This window comes from Oryza brachyantha, chromosome 2 (genome assembly GCF_000231095.2).
Source record: "Oryza brachyantha chromosome 2, ObraRS2, whole genome shotgun sequence".
In the NCBI taxonomy this organism is placed as follows: domain Eukaryota; kingdom Viridiplantae; phylum Streptophyta; class Magnoliopsida; order Poales; family Poaceae; genus Oryza; species Oryza brachyantha.
The window spans coordinates 6,298,854-6,323,934 of record NC_023164.2 but is presented as its reverse complement, the minus strand read 5'-3'; the positions used below and the strand labels follow the sequence as shown (position 1 = coordinate 6,323,934).

The 25,081-nt window shown below is 41.9% G+C and overlaps 5 protein-coding genes and 1 pseudogene across 5 annotated transcripts; all 6 read left to right on the top strand.

Annotated features, from left to right (window-relative positions):
- The first annotated feature begins 747 nt into the window (after positions 1 to 747).
- On the top strand, positions 748 to 1,693 carry LOC121053626 (E3 ubiquitin-protein ligase EL5-like). Its single transcript, XM_040521323.1, has one exon. The coding sequence runs from the start codon at positions 878 to 880 to the stop codon at positions 1,391 to 1,393; it is 516 nt and encodes a 171-aa protein (XP_040377257.1). The 5' UTR covers positions 748 to 877; the 3' UTR covers positions 1,394 to 1,693.
- A 6,598-nt stretch (positions 1,694 to 8,291) lies between these two features.
- On the top strand, positions 8,292 to 8,882 carry LOC121053466 (E3 ubiquitin-protein ligase EL5-like). Its single transcript, XM_040520402.1, has one exon. The coding sequence runs from the start codon at positions 8,292 to 8,294 to the stop codon at positions 8,880 to 8,882; it is 591 nt and encodes a 196-aa protein (XP_040376336.1).
- A 4,271-nt stretch (positions 8,883 to 13,153) lies between these two features.
- Positions 13,154 to 15,000, top strand: LOC102722464 (glutelin type-D 1-like). The gene is given in 5 exon segments (XM_040520400.1): positions 13,154 to 13,241; positions 13,244 to 13,459; positions 13,631 to 13,893; positions 14,011 to 14,445; positions 14,563 to 15,000. Coding segments are annotated over 5 exon segments (1,440 nt in total).
- An 829-nt stretch (positions 15,001 to 15,829) lies between these two features.
- Positions 15,830 to 16,275, top strand: LOC121053465 (E3 ubiquitin-protein ligase ATL15-like). The gene has a single exon (XM_040520399.1). The coding sequence runs from the start codon at positions 15,830 to 15,832 to the stop codon at positions 16,262 to 16,264; it is 435 nt and encodes a 144-aa protein (XP_040376333.1). The 3' UTR covers positions 16,265 to 16,275.
- Positions 16,276 to 20,934: 4,659 nt separating this feature from the next.
- Positions 20,935 to 22,757, top strand: LOC102722187 (annotated as a pseudogene).
- Positions 22,758 to 23,474: 717 nt separating this feature from the next.
- On the top strand, positions 23,475 to 24,113 carry LOC121053464 (RING-H2 finger protein ATL39-like). The gene has a single exon (XM_040520398.1). It carries the CDS (start codon positions 23,475 to 23,477, stop codon positions 24,111 to 24,113), a length of 639 nt encoding a protein of 212 aa, XP_040376332.1.
- The last annotated feature ends 968 nt before the right edge of the window (positions 24,114 to 25,081 follow it).

Sequence of the window (25,081 nt, the reverse complement as noted above, 5' to 3'; positions counted from 1 at the left end):
AAACAAGTATATAAAATTTTTATTCATAATTTTTTATTTATAAATACCTTGTTTAACTTTTTCGATCGTCTCTTGATTCTATTTGATTAGACACCATGCACGTGCCACCCCTAGGCCAATGTTTAACTTTCCTGATGTTCATGTAGTTGGATGTGACCCAAATGCCATCTATCACGAATTATCTTGTCAAGTTTCTTTCAAAAAGGGGAATCTCTTCCCATGTAATCCACACAAAATCGTTCAGGCATCGCCCACGGTTTTAAAGCTAACTATTTAGCACATGGTTCATAAATACGAGTGGTCACTTATATTTATAGATACCCCTCCATAATACTAGTTTGATTGGTAACCGAGCTATTAAACTAGGTGAAATTTGAATATTTTTTCTAAATAATATAAATCTTAGTTGGAAATTTTCTTAAGGAGTCTAGAGAGTGGCCTTTTAAAAACGGACCAGCTCAACAACTCCAATACCAACATCACTTGAAAACTTTACCCTTATCTTTTCGCTTCTCTTATAAGTTAAAATTTTAAACATTAAATTTAGAGTTGATTTTGAGATTTTCTTGCCAAAATTTATTTTTGGGCCAGAGTCAATCGATCGCTAAAAACACATATAAAAATTTTACTTGTAAATTACTTTTCGTTTGCAACTAGCCGCCGAACAATCACCTACCTTGATTAAATTCCTCCAAATGATCTCTCCAGCAACCATCAAATCGCAATAATCAAGCATTAAATCAAATAATTAGCCAGTTTAAGCTCAATAAATCGCTAGCTAGATAGCACTACTCCACTAAATAATTATTAGGCACCACCACCCACTCCACTACTTGTGGCCACGCCGCGCGCGCGCTGCGGCGCCTGACCCCCGGCCATGTCGTCGTCGTCCCACGATCCCAGCAGCGCCGCCGCGGCCGACGTCGTCGGCGGCAGCTACCGCGTGTGCGACACGGTGGTGCTCGTCTGCCTCGCCTTCGCCTCCTCCATCATCGTCTTCACCGTCGCCGTCTGCTTCCGCCGCGCCGTCGCCCTGCAGGGCTACGCGTCCGGCCGTGGCGGCGGCGCGGGGCCCGCCGCGGCCACGGGCGCGTCCTTCGCTGGAGGAGGCCCCGGCGGCGGCGGAGGCATGCGCGGGCTGGCGCCGTCCGCGCTCGCGGCGATCCCCAAGTTCGCGTACCGGCGGGGCGCCAACGGCGGCGGCGGCTGGGAGCAGTGCGCGATCTGCCTCGGCCTGGTGGGCGACGGCGAGGCCGTCCGGCGGCTGCCGGAGTGCAAGCACCTCTTCCACGTGGAGTGCGTCGACGTGTGGCTGTACTCGCACGCCACGTGCCCGCTCTGCCGGCGCGACGTCGGCGCTGCCGCCGCCGCCGCCGGCGACGACAAAGTTTGAGCACCCGCAGATTTCGCAGGTTTGGCGAGGTGTTTCTAGGATTAGTGTAATTCGAGCACAGTTCAAAAGATTTCGAATTTGTAATTACAAACTGCTTTAAATATAAAGTGCCATTGATCTCTCAATTTGCTGAATTTTGATGTGTTTATTTATATTTGGTTGCTGCTTTAATTTCCTTCTTGGCTAGTTGTATACATGCCAGGATCATAGCAAGATATATTAATGGTGATAATGATATGGATTAGATTGGAGTGAACTAAATATTTGGGCGCATTGGTCAATGAAAAGAGCCGAACAATTATTTTGGGAACAATAATTTAGTCCACTGTTGTGATTTGGCAGTACCCAGTTATTAATGTGAAAAAAATAGTGCAGCTAGGAAGCTACAAACTGTTTTCTGAAGGGAAAGATTTAATATTTTTATTCAAGTCCTTTCTAATGGGTGTTTTTTTAGTGCCTTTTATATTATTGCAAGACCATGAGGTGAAATGGTCATAGATTCATATATATTTTTGATGAATATTAATATTACATGCCCTTGCAGTCTGATGGAATAAGAGATTAATTACACACTGCCAAAGTTCCAAATTTCTAATATACAAAATCTAAGATTTTGAACATACTCTGGAATGCCAATATGCCCACTTTCTGCGCCATATGCCTACTAGACGTACAAAAAGAATATGCTTTATGATTATTATTTTGAGTTATTGCGCCTTGCCAATATGTAGGGAGAAAAATATCCAATATATATCTATACTAGGATTCGCTAGATCTTTTCGGAATTGAAATTAGCTTTCATGATGAAATATTGGATTTGGACCCAACAATACAATAATTTCAACATCATCCTGTAACAAAATATCTATAACATTTTCACACACAGCACACCAATCACGCAAAAATATCTAATGTCATTGTTATATATTCGTCGTCATGGGGTCAATTGAATTTTTGAGATTGATAGAGCAACTTGAGAGAGGAATCTTGAGGTTCATGGAGCAGGTTGACAGAGACTACAATGGACTTATCCGATTCACCATGCCACATGTCAATCGCTCATTGGATGATGGCACGTGTATGTCATGTAATATATATAACAGTGACACTGGACAGCAGCTGGGTTGTAATTAAGGTGGAAATTTCTGTCACCTGGGCAGATGAGAAACATCACATATGGGATATTTTTGAAATAAGATGTGATTTTTTTCTAATCCAGGACAGTTATCCCTAAATCTATGTCCCTAGCTGCCAAAATTATCTGATTGTATGTTTTTGGGGGAAATTTGGTCGGAAGAACTTTGAGCAGGAGCTATCCTTTTTATAAAAAAATTTTTTTGGAAAAGCACACTGAAGTAATAGTCAAAGCAAAAGTTGTGCAGAATGCTACTATACGGGAATTAAACAAAACTGACATCCCGGCCACCTTTGAAAAGCAGGAATTTCACATACTTGTTATACAAATTTCACATGAATCAATCCGATCCTTCTTTTAGAGAGAATCCACCCAATTTGTTCTGTTCAATTGACGTCCTCAAATTTGGGCTCCTTTCACGAGTTTCATGGGCTGTCGATCTGTACTGTGTACATAGGATCAGGCTGATCGATGGTGCTGAGCCCAGCTGTGGGCTCAGCTCTTTCAGGACAATAAACCTTAATTAATACTACCTCCGTCATAAATGTTTAACGCTATTGACTATTTTATACGTATTTGACTATTCGTCTTATTTAAAATTTTTGTCAAATATGTAAAGTTATATATATGCATAAAAATATATTTAACAATACACGAAATGATATAAAAATAATTCATAATTAAGTAAATTTTTTAAATAAGACGAACGGTCAAACATGTATAAAAAAGTCAACGGTGTCAAACATTTAGGGATGGAGGGAGTAGTTAATTAGTTAATTATACCGGTCGTTAGACAGTCACTACGAATTACTACAGGAAGAGGATAAGTGCATGTTTAATGGCAGAGCTCATTATGAGTTCTATCTTAAGCCAGTAGAAAAAAACAGTCTCTCAAACTGATTTTTCATAGTTATACACTAATTAATTACTCATTCGCATTTCGGTGTCTCTAATTAGAGCCAGCACACGTTCAAAGCAAATTTTCTAGTTATCTCCTTGTTTTATGCGTCAAGAGTCGATGTTTTGCTGACTCCATGCAAAACAACTCATTTTCTCTCTCCTATCGTCCCTCTCTTTCATGTCAGTAAGCATGCAGTAATGAAAGACAGTAATGAGGGCCCTTTGTACGTGCCCTAATTAGCCTTTCTGGCTAAGACACTCCAACCAAGTTTTACCAAAGTTTATAGTAGCAGAAACAGAATGATAATCCATTTGTTATTTAATATATATTAACTGAGATATTGCATGCATGTCATCAGATTGTCAGTGGTTGAGAAACCTACTACCTCCGTCCCATAATAACCTTATTTTTCGATTTTCATGTCCAAAGTTTGACCATTCATCTTATTTGAAATTTTTTTGTGATTAATATTTTTATTGTTACTAGATGATAAAATATGAATACTACTTTATATGTGACTAATTTTTTTAAGTTTTTTATAAATTTTTTAAATAAGACGAATGATCGAACGTTGGGCATGGAAAAATAAAAAATAAAGTTATTATTGGACGGAGGTAGTATCTAGCAAGACGCACTGCACTTACTATCATCGTTAATTAATTAATTATCCTGTAGAGTAGTGGCGACGACTATCTAGCAGGAGGAAGAGACATCGAACACGGTTGCGTTAAATAATGTGGCAGCATGACATGATGCTAGATCTGCCAAAGATTTCGCGTGCATATGTGCACATTTGTTTATGGTTAATATAACTAAACTGACGATCGAGTTATCCATATCGACGCTGGCAGCAGCATGCGCACGAACGGATCGGAGTGGGGGAGTGAATTTGACCTAAGCTTTTCTGCATTAGTGATGATTTGTGCATGATCGAACACACTTTGTCGAATATTAATTGTTGATCATATCATCAAACGTCTCGGATTAGAGAGGCTTTGTTTTGATGTACGTACTTTTTTTTAGGATGATGCTTTGGTGTACCTCACAACAATAGTTATATTTTAACTACTAATTAACTAGAACTGCTGAGTATATCTTTTCTTGGAGCTTATCCTAAGGAGTTTTTTAAGGTACCTTTCAATGGATATGTGCCATCCATTTGTTTCGATTGAACGTACCATAATCATTTATACTGCACCTAAATATATGTGTCGTATATTAGTGGAAGTGCAAAATTGGAAATAAAGTTCGTGGCAAAGAAGTGATTTATTGTATTTTGTTAAGGTAATTCTTGGACGGCAGGTGGGAGTGCTCTTAATAGATGGCTTGGGAGATGTTATTTGTTTTGTTTTTTTTTGTTTTTGGAAAGATTACTTGCTAGTTTGTAGGAGTGGAATCAGGATAGTCCGAGTTCCTCGTGCATGCATGCATAGACGATATATGGCCATGAAATGATTTTTATTTTCTTGCTTTTGCACATGCGTACACTCGACAAGGATATGCACGCACACAAACACTCGACAATGATTTTTATTTTCTTGGAGTATATGATCTGAATCAATTGAAAAACTAAACAACATTTTTTGTTATTTAGATTCGTATGTAAAATCTAGGATTGGTATGTTTGTTCTACGCTATCCATAACTTTTTATATGACATCGTTGACTTTTAAATGTACATTTGATTGTTCATTTTATTTCAAATTTATATCCAAATATGCAAAACTATGCATACTTAAAGTTTTTATAATAATAAATTATACTATAACAAAATAATTAATAATTATATAATGTTTAATAAGACAAATGATCAAATGTGTATCTAAAAGTCAACGATTATATTAAAAAATACGAAGGGAATAAGTAACAGCGTGCTGTGAGAAGCAGCGTTCCCACCAGCATGCATGGCTAATTTGCTCGAGGGATTGAGAGTACGACAGAATCGCCAAATTGCTGGATGGGCAAGAATAGATTTACATTAATCAAAATAGTCCATATCGATGCTTTAATAAAATATCCGGAATACCCTTCAAAATTAACGGTTAGATCTAAATATACTACACTACTTCTTTGGTAGTAGAAGATACCGTAAAAACACCTAACTTCTGATATCCGAGGCAAAAAACCGTTATACCGTGACCCTTGATTTGACTTGGCATTAGTTATGGACCAAGAGGATCGTACACTTGTATCATACTGTATATTATTAATATATTTAGCCCATTGGAGCCTCTTTTATCTATAAGGCTTTCGCCCTGTAGCCGTATTGCTAGTTCTAATAACACAGGCTTCACCGTTAAGGGCTTGTTTGGTGATTTATGACTAAACTTGTGTCACACCTAACTTTAGTGAAGTATAGCAAGCCATAGAAGGTGGGATGAAGAAAATGTGCATCACAAGATAGGCAAACTGTGGCTAGAAACCGAGTATTTTGACTTGTGGGAAACGGTACTTACTAAGAAACTATGGTAAGCCAAAGTTGTGACATGAACCAACCACATACCTAAAAAATTATGTTGCGCCTAATATGCGGCTCGACAAATTTAGGCCCGAACTAAACATGCCCTAATTGCGCTGCTGCACCGCAAACAGACACATAAGTGTCGACTTACCACGAAGAGCATCACCTTCCAATATGTCATTGCTGCGAAGCTCATGGATCCTTTACCAACGCAGTACCTCAAACTCTACATTGCTAGTCACACCCAACCAGAGCATCTTTCACCCCCGCCATGCATGATTGTGACACATCACAGCACGCTTGTAGCAACGAACTCTGTCTATAGCTGCACACCCATTGGAGCCTCGCTACCGCCCAAATGCCTCCGAATGAGCAACCTATTGCCTGAAGCCACTAGCTCAAAACAACACAAAAGCTGGCTGTAGCCACACTATGGCGTCGCAATTCACCAATGCACCATACATAGAGCCCCTACAACTCGATTTGGGCTAGCCAAAGAGAAGTCATGTACGGAGTGACACCACGCATATAACTAGGCGTCGTCAGAGCACCTAGAGCCCTGGTGCTCTAGCCACTGGCAAAGGTGAAGAAACCTTAGATCTAGAGAAGATAGAGGGACAGGAAAAAAATAGAAGAGGAAAGGAGGTGAGGTGGGCGGGAAAGGGTAGGGGAACGGAAGGGAGGAGGAAGGTGTGTGGAGGCATCGTCCCTTGTTTATCGACAATGTTGACGAGATGGTGGTGGGCATAAATTGGGATAAGGGGTAGAGAGCGCCTTGTAACTCGTCCTACTATGCGACATAGTCTAAGAATCTTTTCATGATAGTTCAGTGCCTCTTAATTTCATGAGATAGTTTCATTACCACTAGTATGGTTTACTCGCAGTTTTGTAATAGGTTTATCTGAAGTCGTTAGGACTACTTGACACTAACACAGTCATGTAGTGACAATAGCGTCAGGAGTTAAAAAAAATGAAAAACAAGATGTTTATTTTCCCTTTCGTTTAATTAAAATAGCGACTCAATATAATGATATTTTTCCATGATCCAAACAATAAAACTTTGCTCCTCCTTGTTGAATATATAAGCACATAATGATTTAATTTATTCCATAAATAGATCATGACAGTAACCATCTAAATTATGATACTAAGATCATATAATCTATACATGTAAACTATAAACTAGATAGTAAAACATGAACATATCGTGTATAAAAGATATGGCGAACATGTATCGAGTGTTTTGATTTTGTTGTTGATCATGTTGATGACGAACAACACATACCAGAGGATGACGCGCGGTATCGAATGTTGCCGTCGGCAGTAGCTCTCGAGCGTAGAGGTAGATGAGCTGTCGTGGAAGATCAGCGAGCAGTTGCGCAATGCGCTACCCAAAAAGCTTATTGCCCCCTTCTCCCGGTGCAGGACATTGAAGGCGAAGGTTCCAAAGACTTGTTCTCCCATCACCGGTACATGTCGGCGAGCGGGACGAAGACTACAAACGATGGCACAAAACATAGGAGGACCCAAAATCTAGATTGCTTTTTCATTTTTGTGTTATGTGACGAGGCGGTGGCTCGGTATATATAGAGGTAACAGGTCGCATGATTAGGACGTCTGCCTTATGTCTATCTCACGTAACTGAATAGGATAAGTCGTGTGTACCTTATCTGATATTCAGACAAATTAAATCGAATCACATCTGAATTACAACAAAATAGCAAAAAAGATAGCTACATTACGCAAGGATGAGGACATAATTTTAGGGGACCATTCACGCGCATCTCATATATGCACGTGCACGTATGTGTTACTCTGGTTCTCTCCACCATAAATATCCAAATAGGTAGGACACATCATCTCTCTTACAAGGAGGTCTCCTAGAATAAGCAACGTGGTACTAAAGTACCTTCTCACATGTCATCTTATGAGGTGGGTTTTTATGATTTTTCAAAAAAATAATCTTCGTATAGGTTAATGCTCGTATATTAATTCAACACTCTAACTGGTCGTCTCTCTTGAACTAAACACAAGTGTGTGCCTATCCCATTTCGATCGTTAATCAATTGGATTTAATAAGTTTCTGAATACCGTGGGCAGTAAAGCTCGAACTTCATGCGCCGCAGAGTGTACAATTCCACAACTAATTGATACCGTTATATATACGGAGTATTTATTAGTCACATCATTTGTTTCAACGCCTAATCTAAAAATATTAGCACAACTTGCATGGCGTACATGTATATATGTTGGCCAAGCCCAAGAGCCCAAGTAATTCAAGCTCATCGCCAAGAATTAATCACAGGTGATATATAGCTTGCAGAGAAGGAAGCTAATTCGCTGAAGCGATATACTACATCTCGAAGAAGCTGAAGCAGCTAGTAAGGTGGGCGTCGCCGGCCATGTCGCTGTCGTCGAGCTCCAATTCGCTGCCCTACTCAACGGACCAGGGCGGGTACAGCACGCACGACACGCTCGTCCTCCTCGGCATCGGCTTCTTCGCCACCGCCGTCTCCATCCTCACCATCGTGCTCTGCGAGTGCCTGTGCTGCCGCGGCCGCCGCCGCCGCCGCGCCGGTGGCGGCGCCGTCGTCTACGTGGCGGCCAGGGGGCCGTTCTTCCTCGGCGGCGGCGGCGGGCTCAGCCCCTCCGCGGTCGCCACGCTGCCGTCGTTCGTGTACCACAGGGAAGAGTGGGCCGCCGGCGAGGCCCGCGGCGACAACGGCAGCGGCGGCGGCGGCAGCGGACGTGGGCGCGGCGACGGCAGCGGCAGCGGGCGCGGCGGCGGGTGGGCGCAGTGCGCGGTGTGCCTGAGCCTGGTGCAGGACGGGGAGGCGGTGCGGCAGCTGCCGGCTTGCAGGCACCTGTTCCACGTGGCATGCATCGACATGTGGCTCCACTCCCACTCCACGTGTCCTCTCTGCAGGGCCACCGTGGAGCCCCTTGCTGTCAAGGAGCCTCCTCCCAAGGACCAGCCGCCTCCTCCTGTGTAACCCAAAATTCAAAGTCAATAATATAAAAAACTCTCTCATTTGAAATTAATACATGAATTTGATACGGGCGAGTGTTAATCAGCTAGGTTTTCTCCGTATAACTGTTTAAGTCGTTTGATGTGTTACAAATGTGTTGATGCTTTCGAGTAATTAGCTGACTAGTCAAATATTTTGATGTGCAATTATTTTGTGCGTTCGAGAAAAAATTAGCTGACTAGTGTGTACAAATATATCAATGCTTTAGATGTAAGTAGAGAATGTATTGCATGCTGATGAGCATAGCGCCGTGTCTTCGGTTTAAACTCTCTCTATTTCAAAACACAAAAATATAGAACATATTTTATTATGTTAGTATACGATAAGACTTTGACAAAAAATTGTTTTGCTAATATCATCTTTACACGATAAAAAATGCTTTTGAATACAAATCTAATAGCATAAATCTTGTGCCGTAGAAGTTGCATTTTAATATAGAGTGATGTATTTGTCAAACATTTGTTCTAACTAAACAAATTACGTCTCATATTTTAAAACAGGGAACATATCTATCCATTTTTTGCTACATGCGAATCGGTTTTCAAACATGAAATTTGAATCCTCATGGTGTTTGGTGTGGAAATGGAAGGACGAGAGAGGGTGTACATGTGACGTCGACTCCGATCGGTTCTTGAGAGCTGAGGTGTGTAATCAATAGAGTATTGATCACTTCAAAGTCAATGCATTTTGTCCTTGTATTCCAATCTTTTATACTATAGTGGAAATCATTCAACGATGAAGCAAACTGAGTATATCGTATATATATATATAGTTTCGATGATCTCATCGCTTCACCTTGACATAGCAATTTTGGGGATTAATTATATATGTAGGCACTAAAGTGATCGAGTATTATATCTGTGTGTGCATGCCAACATAATCAATTTGTTTTTCAGTCGTGTTCGTGTAGAAGAGAAAGGGATATGTGCATAGTTTATTGCAAAATAATTTAGATATGAGTATAGTTTACAAAACCCGGCCGAAGTAACGGTTTAACCAGAAAACTGGAACTGGTTCTTGGCTTTGTCTTGCTGTATGCAAAAACCGTACGTGCTAACCATATGTAACCACAGGGTAGAGCAGTGGAACTAGCGGTGGAAAAAAATTTAAAAGAGCAGGACTAAGTTAATGTAGGATTAACTGTGTTTTTAAAATTTATATGGTAATTTTACATAATTTTAAAGGAATGGCGGACCGGCCTAGAACACCAGCCATAACGGGCCAAATTTTTGAATGATTTTACTAGAAATTGATTAAGGATTTATTGAATCTTTAGATTTTGGCTAAGGTTTTGAATGATTTTACTAGGAATTGATTAAGGAGACAAACCAAGGGGTCAAGCCCTAAATACCCTAGGCTTCGTTCAGCTACTTAATAACTGCATGGTTTTATCATGAACTGGGAATTAATTAAACCCATGGGTAGGGCTTGCTGGGCTAAAACGTATTGAACTCCACGTTTATGAATAGGCCGAATTAATGAAGGCCCAATGCCTTATCAAAGGCCCATAACATCACTATCAATTCAGATAGATTAGTTATATTTAAATGGATTAGGATCCGATATCTCGTATTACCAATTTTCTTGAGACTACAGCTAGCTTTCTGGCTTCGTAAGAATTAATCGAGCTGCTCCCTTCGTTCTTTTTTTAATGTACAACTAGACACACACAAATACACACAATACTCACACCACAAGCACATCCCTATCACACGCTTAGTATTTTAGGGTGCGCACGCATGTGAGGAGAAAATTCCCAGGTGAGACACGTGAGTTGCAATCGCAGGTATCGAACTCGCGTAGGCTGCTCGCGCGCCTGCGCGGCTAGCCATCCGAGCAACGCTCAGTTCTCAACTCCATTCTTTGCAAAGTACGGTGAATATAGAGCAAGCCATATTCTATTTATTTTCTGCAGGAAAAAATACGAATTACCCCCCTGAACTATCGCGGTCAGCCAAATTACCCCCTAAATCCGAAAACCAGACATCTTTTACCCTAAACTTTCAACACAGGCCAAATTACCCTCCTCGACACAATTTAAAGCGGTTTTGTTCTACGTGGCGTACACGTGACAATCCAGTCAGCCTTTTAACAGTGGACCCACCTGTCATAGGCTTCCTCTCTTCCTTTCATTTGGCTGGAGCACAGGCAGAGGCGAGGGAGGCGGACGGCGATGGCGCGGCGACAGCGCGGCGGCAAATAGCGGAGGCGGCGGCGTGGCGCGCGGAAGACGGTGAAGACGGCGGCGACGACAGGGCAAGGTCTCATGGCAGCGGCGATGGCGGGTTCAATCCCCGCGCGCTGCCCCCGAGCCGTCCGCACGCCACCCAAGCGCGGCGCCGCTCATCCGCACGTACACAGCCTCCATGCCCGCCGCCCCCGTCGGCACGCCCCAGCGTGGCGCCGGCCATCCTCACGCCATCCTCACGCGGCGCCGCCCCCGCGCCATCCGCACACCGCCCCCGCACCCGTCGGCCTGCCACCCCCGCGCGTCCGCACACCACGCCCATCGGCGCGCCACCCCGACGCGACGCCGGCCGGCCCACACGCCGTCCCCGCGCCCCTCGGCCCGCCCCAGCCCGACGCCGGCCATTCGCACGCCGTCCCCGCGCGGCGCCGGCCGTCCGTACACCGCCCGCACACCGTCCGGACGCCCTCGCCCTCCCGCTCGCTGCGGCGCATGGGAGAGAGGACGGCGGACGGCGGCACCTCCGCTTCGCCACCTCGTCGTCACAGCGCGGTCGTCCGTCCGTCACCCGCACGCCCGCGCCCGCCCGCGCGTCACCGAGCCGCCGAGTCGTCATCGTGGCGCGGTCGTTGCTCACCACCCGCACGCCCGCGCCCGCCCATGCGGCGCCGAGCTACCAAGTCGTCGCCCGCGCGGCGCCGAGTCGTCGTCGCAGCGTGGCCATCTGCCCGTCGCCCACACGCGCCCGTGCGGCGCCGAGTGGCAAGTCGTCATTGCGGCGCGGCCGTTTGCCCGTTGCCCGCGCCGAGTTGCCGAGCACCTGTTGTCCTCGCCCTGTTCACCTGAGAGAGAGGGAGGGAGGGATAGGGAGAGAGAGAGAGGGAGGGAGAGGGTATGACATGTGGGCCCCACCATTAAAAAAATAAAATATGCTGACTAGGCTGCCACGTGTACGCCACGTATGACAATACCGCTTTGAATTGGGTCGAGGGGGGTAATTTGTCCGGTATTGAAAGTTCAGGGTAAAGAATGTCTGGTTTTTGGGTTTAGGGGGTAATTCGGCCGACCGCGAAAGTTCGTGGGGATAATTCGTACTTTTTTCTATTTTCTGCATCATTCACCACGCATTTCTTGCCTCAAATTAGCAATCAGAGGGTCCTTGATTTTTTTTTCCTTTACTCGTAAAAGTGCACACTAATTCTCTTTATGGATCAATCTTTGTAGCACATTCAAATAACCAAGAACAGAACTTTCCTGGCACAATTAGCGAATATGGTTAGTCTTAATGATCATGTTGTCTTTAGTCGCCGAAACTCTAATAAAAGGTATAGAACTATAGATGAATACAATGATACTCTAATGGTAAACTAACTAACAGAAGAATCAGATTCCTTTTATCTTGGTCCATACTTTATCTATTAAAAAAAGCAGCTTTAGCGGTTTGGACACATTTTGATGATTCATTAAGTTTGTAGATATGACCACACTGTGTAGATCATGATAAACATGAGTCATAAATATTTGTCAACTAATAAGAAAAAGTATCAAAAGTAAGACATGTTTCCAAAGAACCGATAAAAATTTAACTAACTAGCTTAAGTAAATGGATTAAATAAAGGGTCAGAATGCCATTGTTGAAACAAACAAGCGTATCACCTTTTGTTTGCTTGTAAAACTTTGTAAAGTATAAAGGACGAAATTAAGAGTCTACATATAAAATATATGCTAGAAGCTAACAAGTTTGTTGTTGCAAAAGAGCATTTAATGGGAGCATCAACAAATTAGGCATGTAGGACACACATCAAAAGTATAATGATATGAATTGTTTTCAACAACATCCTTTGTTTTGTTATGTATAACTCTATCCTACGAAACTAGCTTATATGTAGTGACTTCTTTGGACCATAAATCTCGCATTATATGTTATCCTTGTGTACATATTAACAAATTTCATAAGCATCTTCGATCCCAAAGTCACTTTTTTTTCTATATATAAAACCCACACCTATGCCGTCGAAATATCAAAATTTAGCTTCTCCAAATAGCTATGACAACCACTATCTTTCTATTATCTTTTTGTTCATGTGCCCTTCTCTTGGCCCAATTGTTTAGCCAGAGTGTAGATGCATGGCAACTTGACAAGGATCTTCTAGGCAGTGTAATTTTGATAGGCTACAAGCATTCGAACCCCTAAGAAGGGTACGATCAGAAGCTGAAACTACATAGTACTTTGATGAGACAAGTGAGCAGTTTCGATGTGCTGGTGTGTTTATCATTCGGCGCGTGGTGGAGCCACAAGGTCTTGTGGTGCCTCGCTACTCCAGCACTCTAGTTGTAGCCTATGTAATCCAAGGTTTGTGAAGGCACAAGAATATTTATGGGGCTTTAAACTTTTTGTCACTCTTTACGGGTAGAGTTTAATACCTCTCACACAACACCTGTGAGGGGAGCAAATTTGTACTGGAGTTCAGAGGAGACATATTCTTGCACTTTTATTATACTAACATACATGTGTTTATTATAGGGAATGGTTACGTAGGATTGACATTTCCTGGTCATCTGGCAACCCACCAACAACAATTCCAACTATTTGAGCAAAGACAAAGCTATCAAGGTCAGAAGTTTATAGATGAGCACCAAAAGATTCACCAATTTAGACAAGGGGATGTCGTTTTACTTCCAGCTGGTGTTGCATATTGGTTCTACAATGCTCGTGATACACCTATTGTTGTTCTCTATGTTCATGACATAAAAAGTTATGCCAATCAGCTTGAACCAAGGCATAAGGTATGAAATTTTTATTCATTATTCTCTCAAATAGCATCGGTTCATTTGTAAATAGTATCAAAAGTAACTTTCTTTTAGCAATACATCATGGTGTTTATTTTTTACTCAAATGTTTAGGAGTTTTTGTTATCTGGCAACAACCAAAGGGGGCAACAGATATTTGAACGATCAATCTCGCAAGACTCTGGACATAATATATTCAATGGATTCAATAGTGAGTTGCTTAGCGAGGCTTTAGGAATAAGCACCGAGACTGCTAGAAGGCTCCAAAATCAGAATGACCAGAGGGGAGAAATCATTCGAGTGAAGCATGGCCTCAAACTATTGAAACCCACTTTATCACAGCAACAAGAACAAGAGCAATACCAACAGGTCCAATATCACGAAGGGGCACGATACAATGGATTGGACGAGAATTTTTGCACAATAAAAGCAAGGGCAAACATTGAAAACCCTAACCATGCTGACTAAAGGATAACCCGTCTCGACAACAAAAAGTTCCCTATTCTGAACCTGGCTGGAATGAGTGCTGCAAGAGTAAACTTATATCAGGTAATACGAATATTGATAACGATAGTGCTGTTTGACAACTTCTCATATTCTCTAGTCCAAAATTTATAATCTATGTGATATCGTTGACATAGTGACATAGCTCACTCTTTTTCGCTCTTGTTGCATCTCTCGCCCTTTTGGAACATCCACGGCCATAGCGTAGTGTACATGATCCAAGGGAGCGCACGGGTGCAGGTGGCCAACAACCAAGGAAGAGCAGTGTTCAATGGCGTTCTTCGTCGGGGGCAACTACTGATCATACCACAACACCACGTCGTCGTCAAGAAAGCCGAGCAAAATGGGTGCCAGTACGTTGCGATCAACACGAGCCCAGGGGGTTCCACGGCGAGCCGCGTCGCCGGAAAGAGCTCCGTGCTGCGTGGCTTGCCGGTTGACGTCGTCGCCGGTGCTTACCGTGTCTCGAGAGGCGAAGCCCGGCGGCTCAAGAGCAGCATGGCGGACGAGATCGGCGCTCTCGTTCCCCGTCGTTCTCCGCGGAAGAGCCGACGGGGTTACCAGTTCCTCGCTGAAAGCCTCTCTTTAATTGGTATGTAAGAGTTTTGGTTTACGAGAAGTGTATTTGAGTGAAATAATAATGCATCCTAACTAAGCTTCTTGTGGTTGTGGATGCTTGGCAATATAGTTTTGGAGTGCTTTTATTTGCGGGTGGGAATATTTATGGGTACAAAATAAGATTCAGTCCATTGTTATCTATTTTTCATCTTCAGTTTCGCTGTGGATTTTTGTTTGGAATTGCAAATGCTGGTATTCGGTTCATGCTCTGTTTATGCCGCTCACCTCTCATTAATATGTTGCCTTCTCACGGTAGCGTATAAAACTTTTACACATATATCTATAACGACTTAAGAGTAAAAACTAAAAAATAAACCATAATAGAAAGTTACAAAATGAAGTCTAAAATTAAAATTTAAAATTTAACTTGTGAGCGGTTGCAACAACGTAATGGTGAGGGACAAAATTTCTGAAAAGTGGAAACACGTCGTGGCCATGCCGGCGCCTCGACGGCACGTGCACCGCGAACACGCCATTGCAGCACACACACAGAACACGCGGTTTGTGACACTGATCCGCCGTGCGATTAACAGAAAGCATTTAATTACTTCGTTAAGTATGTGTAATTAAGCGCGACATAGTGTAAACCTGATGGTGATTAAGGAGTACTTAAACCAGCCAAAGAGTGGGTTGCGTTAAACCAAAACGTTAATTCTACTCTTGCCTTGCTCTCTCTTGTCTCCACGTGCTGACCATGCTGCTCGTCAGCCTGTACTCGAGGCTCACGGCGAGCACCGGCGTCGTCGTCGACGACGAGGACAACGACGACGGGAGCGGCGGCTACGGGGTGCTCGATGGCGCGTGCGGCGGCATGGTCGCCGTGTTCTGCGTCGTCGCCGTGTCCGTCGTCGTCTGGAAGGCGTGCGCGTTCGTCGCCATGGCCGCGGCGCTCCTCGCCGTCGGCTGGCGAGTGTTGGCGGCGCCCGGGAGCTGGAGGAGGCGCGTGGGCGCGGCGGCCACGCCGGCAGGCGGCGCCGAGTGCGGGCTCTCGGCCGCGGCGATCGACGCGCTGCCGGCGTCGGAGTACGAGCGCCCGCTCGGCAGCGGCGGCGCCCCGGCGTGCTCGGTGTGCCTCGATGACGTCCGCGGCGGCGAGACGGTGAGGCGGCTGCCGGCGTGCGGGCACCTGTACCACGCGGCATGCATCGACGCGTGGCTGCGCTCGCACACGACATGCCCGCTGTGCCGCTCCGACCTGTCGCCGCGGCGGCGAAGAGCTACGGCGACCGGACGCGGCCACAGCTGACAGTGACACACGAGTCGTTGCTGCCGCCGTTGTGAATTTGTGATCTCGCCACATTATAATTCTAATGAAAATACCGATGCAATGTATATAGTGGAGAAATTAATGCAGTTACGATCGAATTGTAAATACTTGTCGATTTCATAACATCGATCTAGTATTTTAATTTATCCAATGACGAATATATATCTTATCATTACCATCCGAATTTTAAGTGCTAAAACAATGAAAGAAGTTACAATAAATACACACCATGCTTATTAATTTTCTTGATGAGCTGGCTGACAGTGCCCTGAAGCCACAAAAAGAATATAATAAATGTCACATTTGCATTTCAGTCTCCATCTAGTATTCTAGGATCTATGCATGAGTTTGCAGTCACCGTATAAGATGATCTGATTGAAACAATTTATCAAATCTATGGTGCACGCATATTTCAGCCGACCAAATATTCTTTTAGCATACCATGTCGTGCCGTACCAACTATGCATTAGGTGATTAAAATATGTAATATCAGTAGTATTAGTTCATCCAAGATAGGCAGATGATGCAACAAATGAGAATAGTTTGCCCGAAATAAATGAGACAAGAACAAAAGGCTACTCCTAAGAGAAATAACGATATAAAGACTATAATTTAACTACAAGTAGATGTAAAGAACAAGATAAGTGAAAAAATAAGAAGCATTAAATCTCATACAGGAGCTAGTGCTATACGTACTTCAAAAAATAAGAAGCATTAAATCTCATAAAGGAGCCTTGTTTAGTTTCCAAAAAGTTTCTCTAAAAACATCACATCAAATCTTTGGACATCTAAATAAAGTATTAAATATAGATAAACCAAAAAACTAATTGCATAGTTAGGTAAGAAACCGCGAGACGAATTTTTTAAGACTAATTAGTGCATGATTAGCCATAAGTGCTACAGTAATCAACATGTACTAATGATGGGTTAATTAGACTCAAAAGATTCGTCTCGCGGTTTCCAGGCGGAATCTGAAATTTGTTTTGTAATTAGACTATGTTTAGTATTTCAAATGTGTATTAAAAAACTTGATGTGATGTTTTTGCAAAAAAATTTGCAAACTAAACAACCCCTAAGTAAGTGAAAGAAAGAGATATTGTATCCGTTTTAAGTTATAAGTTGTTTTGACTTTAGTCAGAGTCAAACTACTCTAGGTTTAATCAAATTTATAGACTAATATAGTAACATATACAACACTAAATTAGTTTTATTAAATCTATAACTGAATATATTTTTATAATATGTGTATCTTGGGTTATAAATATTACTAATTTTTCATATAAACTTAGTCAAATTTGAATAGTTTGACCTTAACCAAAGTCAAAACGCGTTGTAACCTAAAACGAAGAAAAATAGTGAAGTCAACTTTATATCTAATATATTATATATATGTTAGCTTTATAGTGTGTTCATAGTTAGTAATTGACTTTACTATTAAAATGTATAGGAACTCAGTGCTTGAATGTGTGTATTCAATAGTATTAATTGCTATTGTCATTTCCACCTCGAAGGATAAACGAAGTGGCACATTCAGATTTTTGTCCGAGGTGACGTGCGCACGCAAACCTCACTAAATCAAAGCATTCTTGTAGATAAACGCAATTTTAGTCTTGATATATCAAAAGTAGGACAAAACAACATCAATTGCAATTCATTTGTACTCTATTCAATTACTCTTGCTTTGGAATTCCCCATCACCATGAGGTCTATGTGACGCAGAAAACTTTGGCGCTTTGTTAAAGAAATAAACAATGCCCATGTTCCTCTTATTAGTTGATTCAATTTAAATACCACTTAGAGGAAGATATCGCAGTAAAATTGTAAAAAGGTTAAAAATAATAATTTGCGAGTTGTTGCTCCTTGACTCCTAGTCGCCAATAGCAGTGACTAGGGTTCATGAAACCACCGGTTACTACTGTAATAGACACAGTAGTTAGATTAGGATGAAATTTGCCTGAATTTAAAAACAATTATAAATAGTGAAAAATTAATTTTTTTATCAACTTGTAGAGCCCTCCGGTGGAGAATTTTCGCAAAAATAATGTTCGTCACTTCAAATTCTAGCTCAAAACACAATATAAATAATACCTAAAAGAATAAAAGAAATTTTGCAAAATAACGGACGTAACTCAAAATTTTCTATTTAGAAATTAATTTGTCCAACATGTATCATGCATATTATGGTACTTACTTGCAATTTACCTTAAGTCTTTTAGTCATTTTAACCTTTTCCTATTTCAATCTTTCATTTGTTCAACACACCACGTTAACCGCGGTAAAACCATGATAAAACCATCCTACCATGGATTTTGAATTTAAATTTTTGGAAGTCAAATTCATAGTCAAATTCTTTTGCAAACCTTAATGGTGACCTAATACCCCTGACCACCAGAGAGGTGAGAAAACCACCTGTTTGTTGTGTGCTAGGCCACCTCCAATGCGGTGCTATTCTTAAGTACAGTGCTGAGTTAACGCTGCTTTTAAGCACCTTCCCAAGCACTTAGCATTGGAGGTGCCTTTATCCCATACCTTACATGCATGGTTACTATAATAACCACGATTACCATCACGTTAAGCAACCGTGGTAATCAAATTTAAACTAAAAACAATTTATTTTTTTAAAAAATATTTAATTTTTCTTGCTTTCTCCCAATTATTGTGATTATCGCGTGGGCACGATAACCTTGGCCCTGGCATCAAGGCAAATCTTGCGCACGCTATGAGCATAAGGGCTTGTTTGAGGGAGCTTATTCTAGCTGTAGTTTTTCCCAAAAGCTGATTCTGCTAGAAGCTGTCTCAAACAATCCACACCATTTGAGAATCTGTAGTCACGGATTCTGAAAAATGAACTAAGAGCATCCCCAACAGTTCATCCATCCCATCCTTCATCCTAGAAATAGAGGATGAAAAGTAACAGTTGAGCTCCAGCAGAACATCTATCTCATTATTTATTTTTGGATGTCATCCATATTAGGAGAGAGAAACTCTATATTTAGAGGTTCTGTCTCTAATCTTGCAAATAGATATAGATAATGTCATATATAGATGATCTGCTGGAGTATAAAAGGATATAAAGGATGAAAGTGTTTTAGATGATCATCTAAATGAAGATATGGATAACCAAATTTAGATAAGCTGTTGGGGATGCTTTAAGAAACTAAAAGCTGAAAAAGCTAGGTTTCAGAGCTTATGTAGATTCTCCGAAGTTGGCTAAACAACTACTTCTCAAAGTTTTCCCAAATTGGCCCGACGTTGTATATTCGGTGGCCTGTTATGTGCTGGGGCGGAAGAAAATCTCATACAACTTCAGTTCTTCGCTGGAAGGAAGGAATTTATTTTTCAAGCGACACGTGTCCTGTACGTACCAATCTTAAAGCAAGTTTCGCTAATTTCATTCTACTCGTCCTCCTTGGCACCTTCTCACTTACCAGCAAATTTTTGATGTGATCGTGGACACATGTGGTTTGAAAACGAAGTCATTCCTTCCAACTAAGGACTGATGTCCTGTGAAATTTTCTTCCACCTAGGCCTCTTGGGCTTTGATTGTGAGCCCATTGGTAATTTATCCCTTTTACTGTATTCATGTTTAAAGGGGGACATTTCTGGGATACGCTGCTGTCCACTTACCCAGCACCCCTAGGACAGAAGATGTCTGACTAAATTTTTACATATATCTGAACGTTAAGTTATTGTATATGGCAAATGAGACAGACAACGGATTGGCTTGCCCATGCTCATGTAATATACTCTTCAATCTTTTCTTATTTTCTTATTTAACATCACTAACTTTTGGGTATCATCCATCCTATTTAAAAAGTTACATAATTACTAATTATTTTTTATGATTTGGTTTATTAAGAAAATTTGAGCATTACTTATAGTTTTGCATATTTTCTTAAATTAAATAAAACAGAATGATCAAACATAGAGTTAAAAGTTAACAACTTCAAATAAAAAAATAGAGGGAGTACCTGTTTAATCTAGAGAATAATAATTAATGTATGGTAACGCGGTGTAAATTTTACAATTCAACCTTAAATTGAAAAAAAAAACAACCCAAGATGGCAAGACCTAATGGCAGTGTAAATTTTAGAACATTTAAACACAATACTTTGTATTTTGAGGAATTGCATAATTCTTGTAGTATTACTTTGTACCGACCAAAATATGATGCTAGATGAAATTTCCTAAGATAAATAAATATCAAGTGTAGTGTGTCGTGTACAAATGACAATAAACCTAAAAGTTTGTTATTTTGAAGGAGTGTGTATTTTATCAAAGTTTGATGTGTCACAAAATAAAGACAACATTTTTACAAGTTTGTAATTTTGAAGTAAAATTCAACCTATAGGGTCTAGAAACTTTATAGTGAAAGACAAATATATGACAAGGCAATGACACAAAGCATTTGTATTACTCCAAAAGCACAAGAAATGTGTCGTAGCTGAGTCATAATATGTATAAATCAGTCTTGAAAAGTTGCCTTTCCCAATATAAAGTTTTAACACTACAAATCAAATACTGTTTATAAATGCTACAAACTCTATCACTGCCTCCTACATACTTTTTCTTTGCTATATAAACTAGTTTGATTTGTCCTTGAACTCACATCAATTAGCTTAAATTTTCATTAGCATATACAAATAGCTATGGCAACTACTATTTTTTCTCAGCTTTCCCTATAGTTATATGTTTTTCTTTTATACCATGGCTCTATGGCCCAACTATTTAATCCAAACACAAACCCATGGCATAGTCCTCGGCAAGGAAGTTTTAAAAAGTGTAGATTTGATAGGCTACAAGCATTTGAGCCCCTTCGAAAAGTAACGTCAGAGGCTGGGGTGACCGAGTACTTTGATGAGGCGAACGAATTGTTCCAGTGTACAGGTACATCTGTTATACGACGCGTCATTCAGCCACGTGGTCTTCTTGTACCTCGATACGCCAATACTCCTGGCATGGTCTACATCATCCAAGGTGTGTATAATGAATGAATAACAAATGTAGTACAAAACTTTATCGATAGAACTAGCAGATCTTTGTTGTCAAATAATATGATTTTAAGTTTCATGCACTTGATATGAACATTATAATTTCAGGGAGTGGTTCTATGGGTTTAACCTTCCCTGGTTGCCCTGCGACTTGCCATCAATAATTCCAACAATTTTCGTCTTAAGACCAAAGTCAGAGCCAAAAGTTTAGAGACGAACACCAAAAAATTCATCAATTTAAGAAAGGTGATGTTGTTGCACTCCCTGCTGGTGTTGCACATTGGTTCTACAATGATGGTGATGCACCTGTTGTTGCCATATATGTTTATGACATAAACAATAACGCTAATCAGCTTGAGTCAAGGCAACTGGTAATTATTTTTTCAACAAATGTATCTTTCAGATTTGTGATTGCTTTATATTTTTCATATGTTTGCATTGTAAATTATGTTTTTCTTCATTGATAAAAAATTTAGGAATTCTTGTTGGCGGGTAACAATAGGGTTCAACAAGTATATAGTCAATCAATTCAACGACACTCTGGGCAAAACATATTCAACGGATTTAGTGTTGAGATACTAAGTAAGGCTTTAGGCATCAATACATTAACATCAAAGAGGCTACAAAGCCAAAATGACTAAAGAGGAGAGATCGTACATGTAAAGAATGGTCTACAATTGTTGAAACCAACTCTGACACAACGTCAAGAACAAGTGCAAGCTCAATACCAAGAAGTTCAATATAGTCAAGACCAACAAACATCTTCCCGATGGAATGGTTTGGATGAGAACTTTTGCACAATCAAGCCAAGGTTAAACATTGAAAATCCTAAGCTTGCTGATTCTTACACTCCACGTGCTGGAAGGATGACAACTCTTGATGGTCAGAAGTTCCCAATCCTTAATGTCATCCAAATGAGTGCTACCAGAGTAAACCTATATCAGGTATTTATAAAAGAATCATTTCCTTTTTTTTAGTTTCTTGAAAATTATGTTTATACCATAATATATAATGTTGTCCTCAACTTCTCTCTGCAGAATGCTATTCTCACACCATTTTGGAATGTTAATGCTCATAGTTTGATCTATATTATTCAAGGGCGTTCTCAAGTTCAAGTCATTAGTAACCTTGGAAAGATGGTGTTTGATGGTGTCCTTCCTCCAGGACAACTATTGGTCATCCCACAATATTATGTTGTTTTAAATAAAACACAGCGTGAAGGATACCAATATATTGCTATCAAGACAAATGCTAATGCCTTCGGGGTCACCTCGCAGGGGAAGATTCGGTATTACGTGCCTTACCAGTTGATGTGATAGCTAATGCATACCGCATCTCAAGGGAGCAAGCCCGAAGCCTCAAGAACAATAGGGTAGAAGAGTATGGCCCATTCACTCCTAGATTTCAACAACAAATCTAACCGTGATTTTCAAATGAGTTGGCGAGCGAAAATTCAGAGCAAAGTAACGAAGAACTATTAGTATTGGCCCATAATAAAATATATGTCACTTGAGCGGTTCGACATATCTTATATAACCAGAACTAAGGTCCTTTTGGTTTGGATAATGTTTTAAAGAAAAAAATGAAGGATTTGATGAATTATCTTGTTTGAAAATCATATAAAATTCCAACTTTCTCAAAATGCTCTAAATAAAAGTTTTAACTTTCTTCATGCCATAGTATTCCATTGTGCACCACAGTGGACGTGGTTAGCTTCACACAGTTTCACCATTTAGATGAGAAAATAAAACAGTATACCGTGCCGATTACGTAGATCTCATCTGAAGTTCTGAATGCCGCCGAGTAAACACTTCAGGGGGTTTCCCGAAGCTTTCAATTAGGGATGTGTTAACCGTGATTACGAAGGATTAATCCTTAATTCATCCGGGTAGCCATCAATCTACATAAATTAATCCACACAAAACTAACCTAGTACAGCTCAGTCTAAATCTGAAATTTTCGCTGGTTAATTTAGTTGCTACCAAATTGACCATGACGGCAGCCGTAACACGCTAAAACCTTGTGCAATACCACGTAGCTACACGCTATTTATAGCTGTAAATTAAAAACATAATTAGCAAGCAAATTAGAAATTGCTAATCAAGTTTAGTCGTGGCAATCGCGAGATCGATCGAGCATTAGGTTTGCGTAGCGCGTATTTATACGATCTTGCACTCGTCTCTCGATCGCTATTCGTCATGCTCAACTTGTACCCGAGGCCGCCATCCACGGCGAGCTCCGGCGACGGCGGCGACGTCGACGGCGGCTTCCGCGTGTTCTACGGCATCGCCGTAGTCTGCCTGTCTATCTTCTTGTTCTGCGTGCTCGCCGCTTCGGTCAGTGTCTGGAAGGCGTGCGCCTACGCCGCCATGGCCGCGCTGGTGCTCAGTGTCGTCGGCTTCTTCGCTCCCAAGAGATGGGTTCGCCGGAGCCGGAGCCGGAGCCGGAGCGGGAGTGGGAGCGCGGAGGCGGAGCTGGCTGCAGGTGCCAGTGCTGCGCCCGGCGCCGCTCGGCAGCGGACGTCGACGGCGAACGCGCCGCCGGCGTTCGTGTACGAGTGCCCGGTCGAGAGCGGCGGCGGCAAGGCGGCGGCGGACACGGCCGGGAGCTGCGTGGCGTGCTCGGTGTGCCTGGAGGACGTGCGCGGCGGCGAGACAGTGCGGCGGCTGCCGGCGTGCAGGCACGTGTTCCACGTGGGGTGCATCGACATGTGGCTGCACTCGCACCGGACGTGCCCGACGTGCCGGTGCGTGGTCTCGCCGCCACCGACGAAGGCGGTGGCGAAAGCCGCGGCGGAGGAGGAGCCGTCGACCGACGACAACCTGCCACCGGTGTAGCCTACCTGCTGAGAACCGGATCCTCTGCAGTTGACTATACAGGTCGGTGACACGTGGACCCAGCATCTCCTTAGCCCACGTGTCAACGGCAGCTGTAGAGAAGAGAGAAGTCGACTGCAGATGAGGGATCTCAAATTCCCAATCCTCCCCACTGTTGGCATTAATTACATTGATCGTGTATTGTAAAACATGTTACAGAGAAACGTACGGTGCTTAATTACTTCGGTCAAATTTACTTGATTAGTTAGAGTTTGTACGATTGATCGAAGTGTGTAGTCTTCTTGAAAATTCAAATGATTTTTTTTTACCATATCACTGTTGTCCGTATGTTTGACAAATTGGCTCTTTTCACACACTTATTTCGATTTTGGTACTAGCAAAAACTTAAGCCCAAAATAGGCCAGGACAGAGGTGGATAAGTGGGTGAGGAGGAATGGATGATAAGAAGATAGATGAGGACGGGCCGGTGAGACCGTGAGAGGTGAGTGCCGGTGCGTACGGAAATGATTTTTTGTAGCATGTTCTTTTTAAAGGTATTTACCGTGAAAGTAACATCAACTAAGTGGTTTTAAATGCCACCTAGATGGAGACCACTTGTCTAAGAAATATTGTTTTACAGTGCGAGTGACTTTAGCTGTAGCTTCATGTTTATATGCCCTTGATATGTCTCATTTTAAGCCCCTATGTTTTTTTCTTAATTTACATCAAGTCCAGTATTTTGTGTCTAGCCCCTCTAAAATCAAAACAAATACAAAGACTAGTATTATTTCTTTATCTCTTATTTTTCCTCATCCCTTCCATCCATTTGTCAATGTCCCTCCTTGTCGGAGATTGGGCCAGACGCGGTGGAGATCGGGGCGGATGTAGCACTGATCAGTGGTGCAGATCAGTAGGTGGAGGTGACATAGATCCGGGTAGCAACGGTGGCGCTCGAGAACGACGTAGAATGGGGCAACGGCGCCACGGTG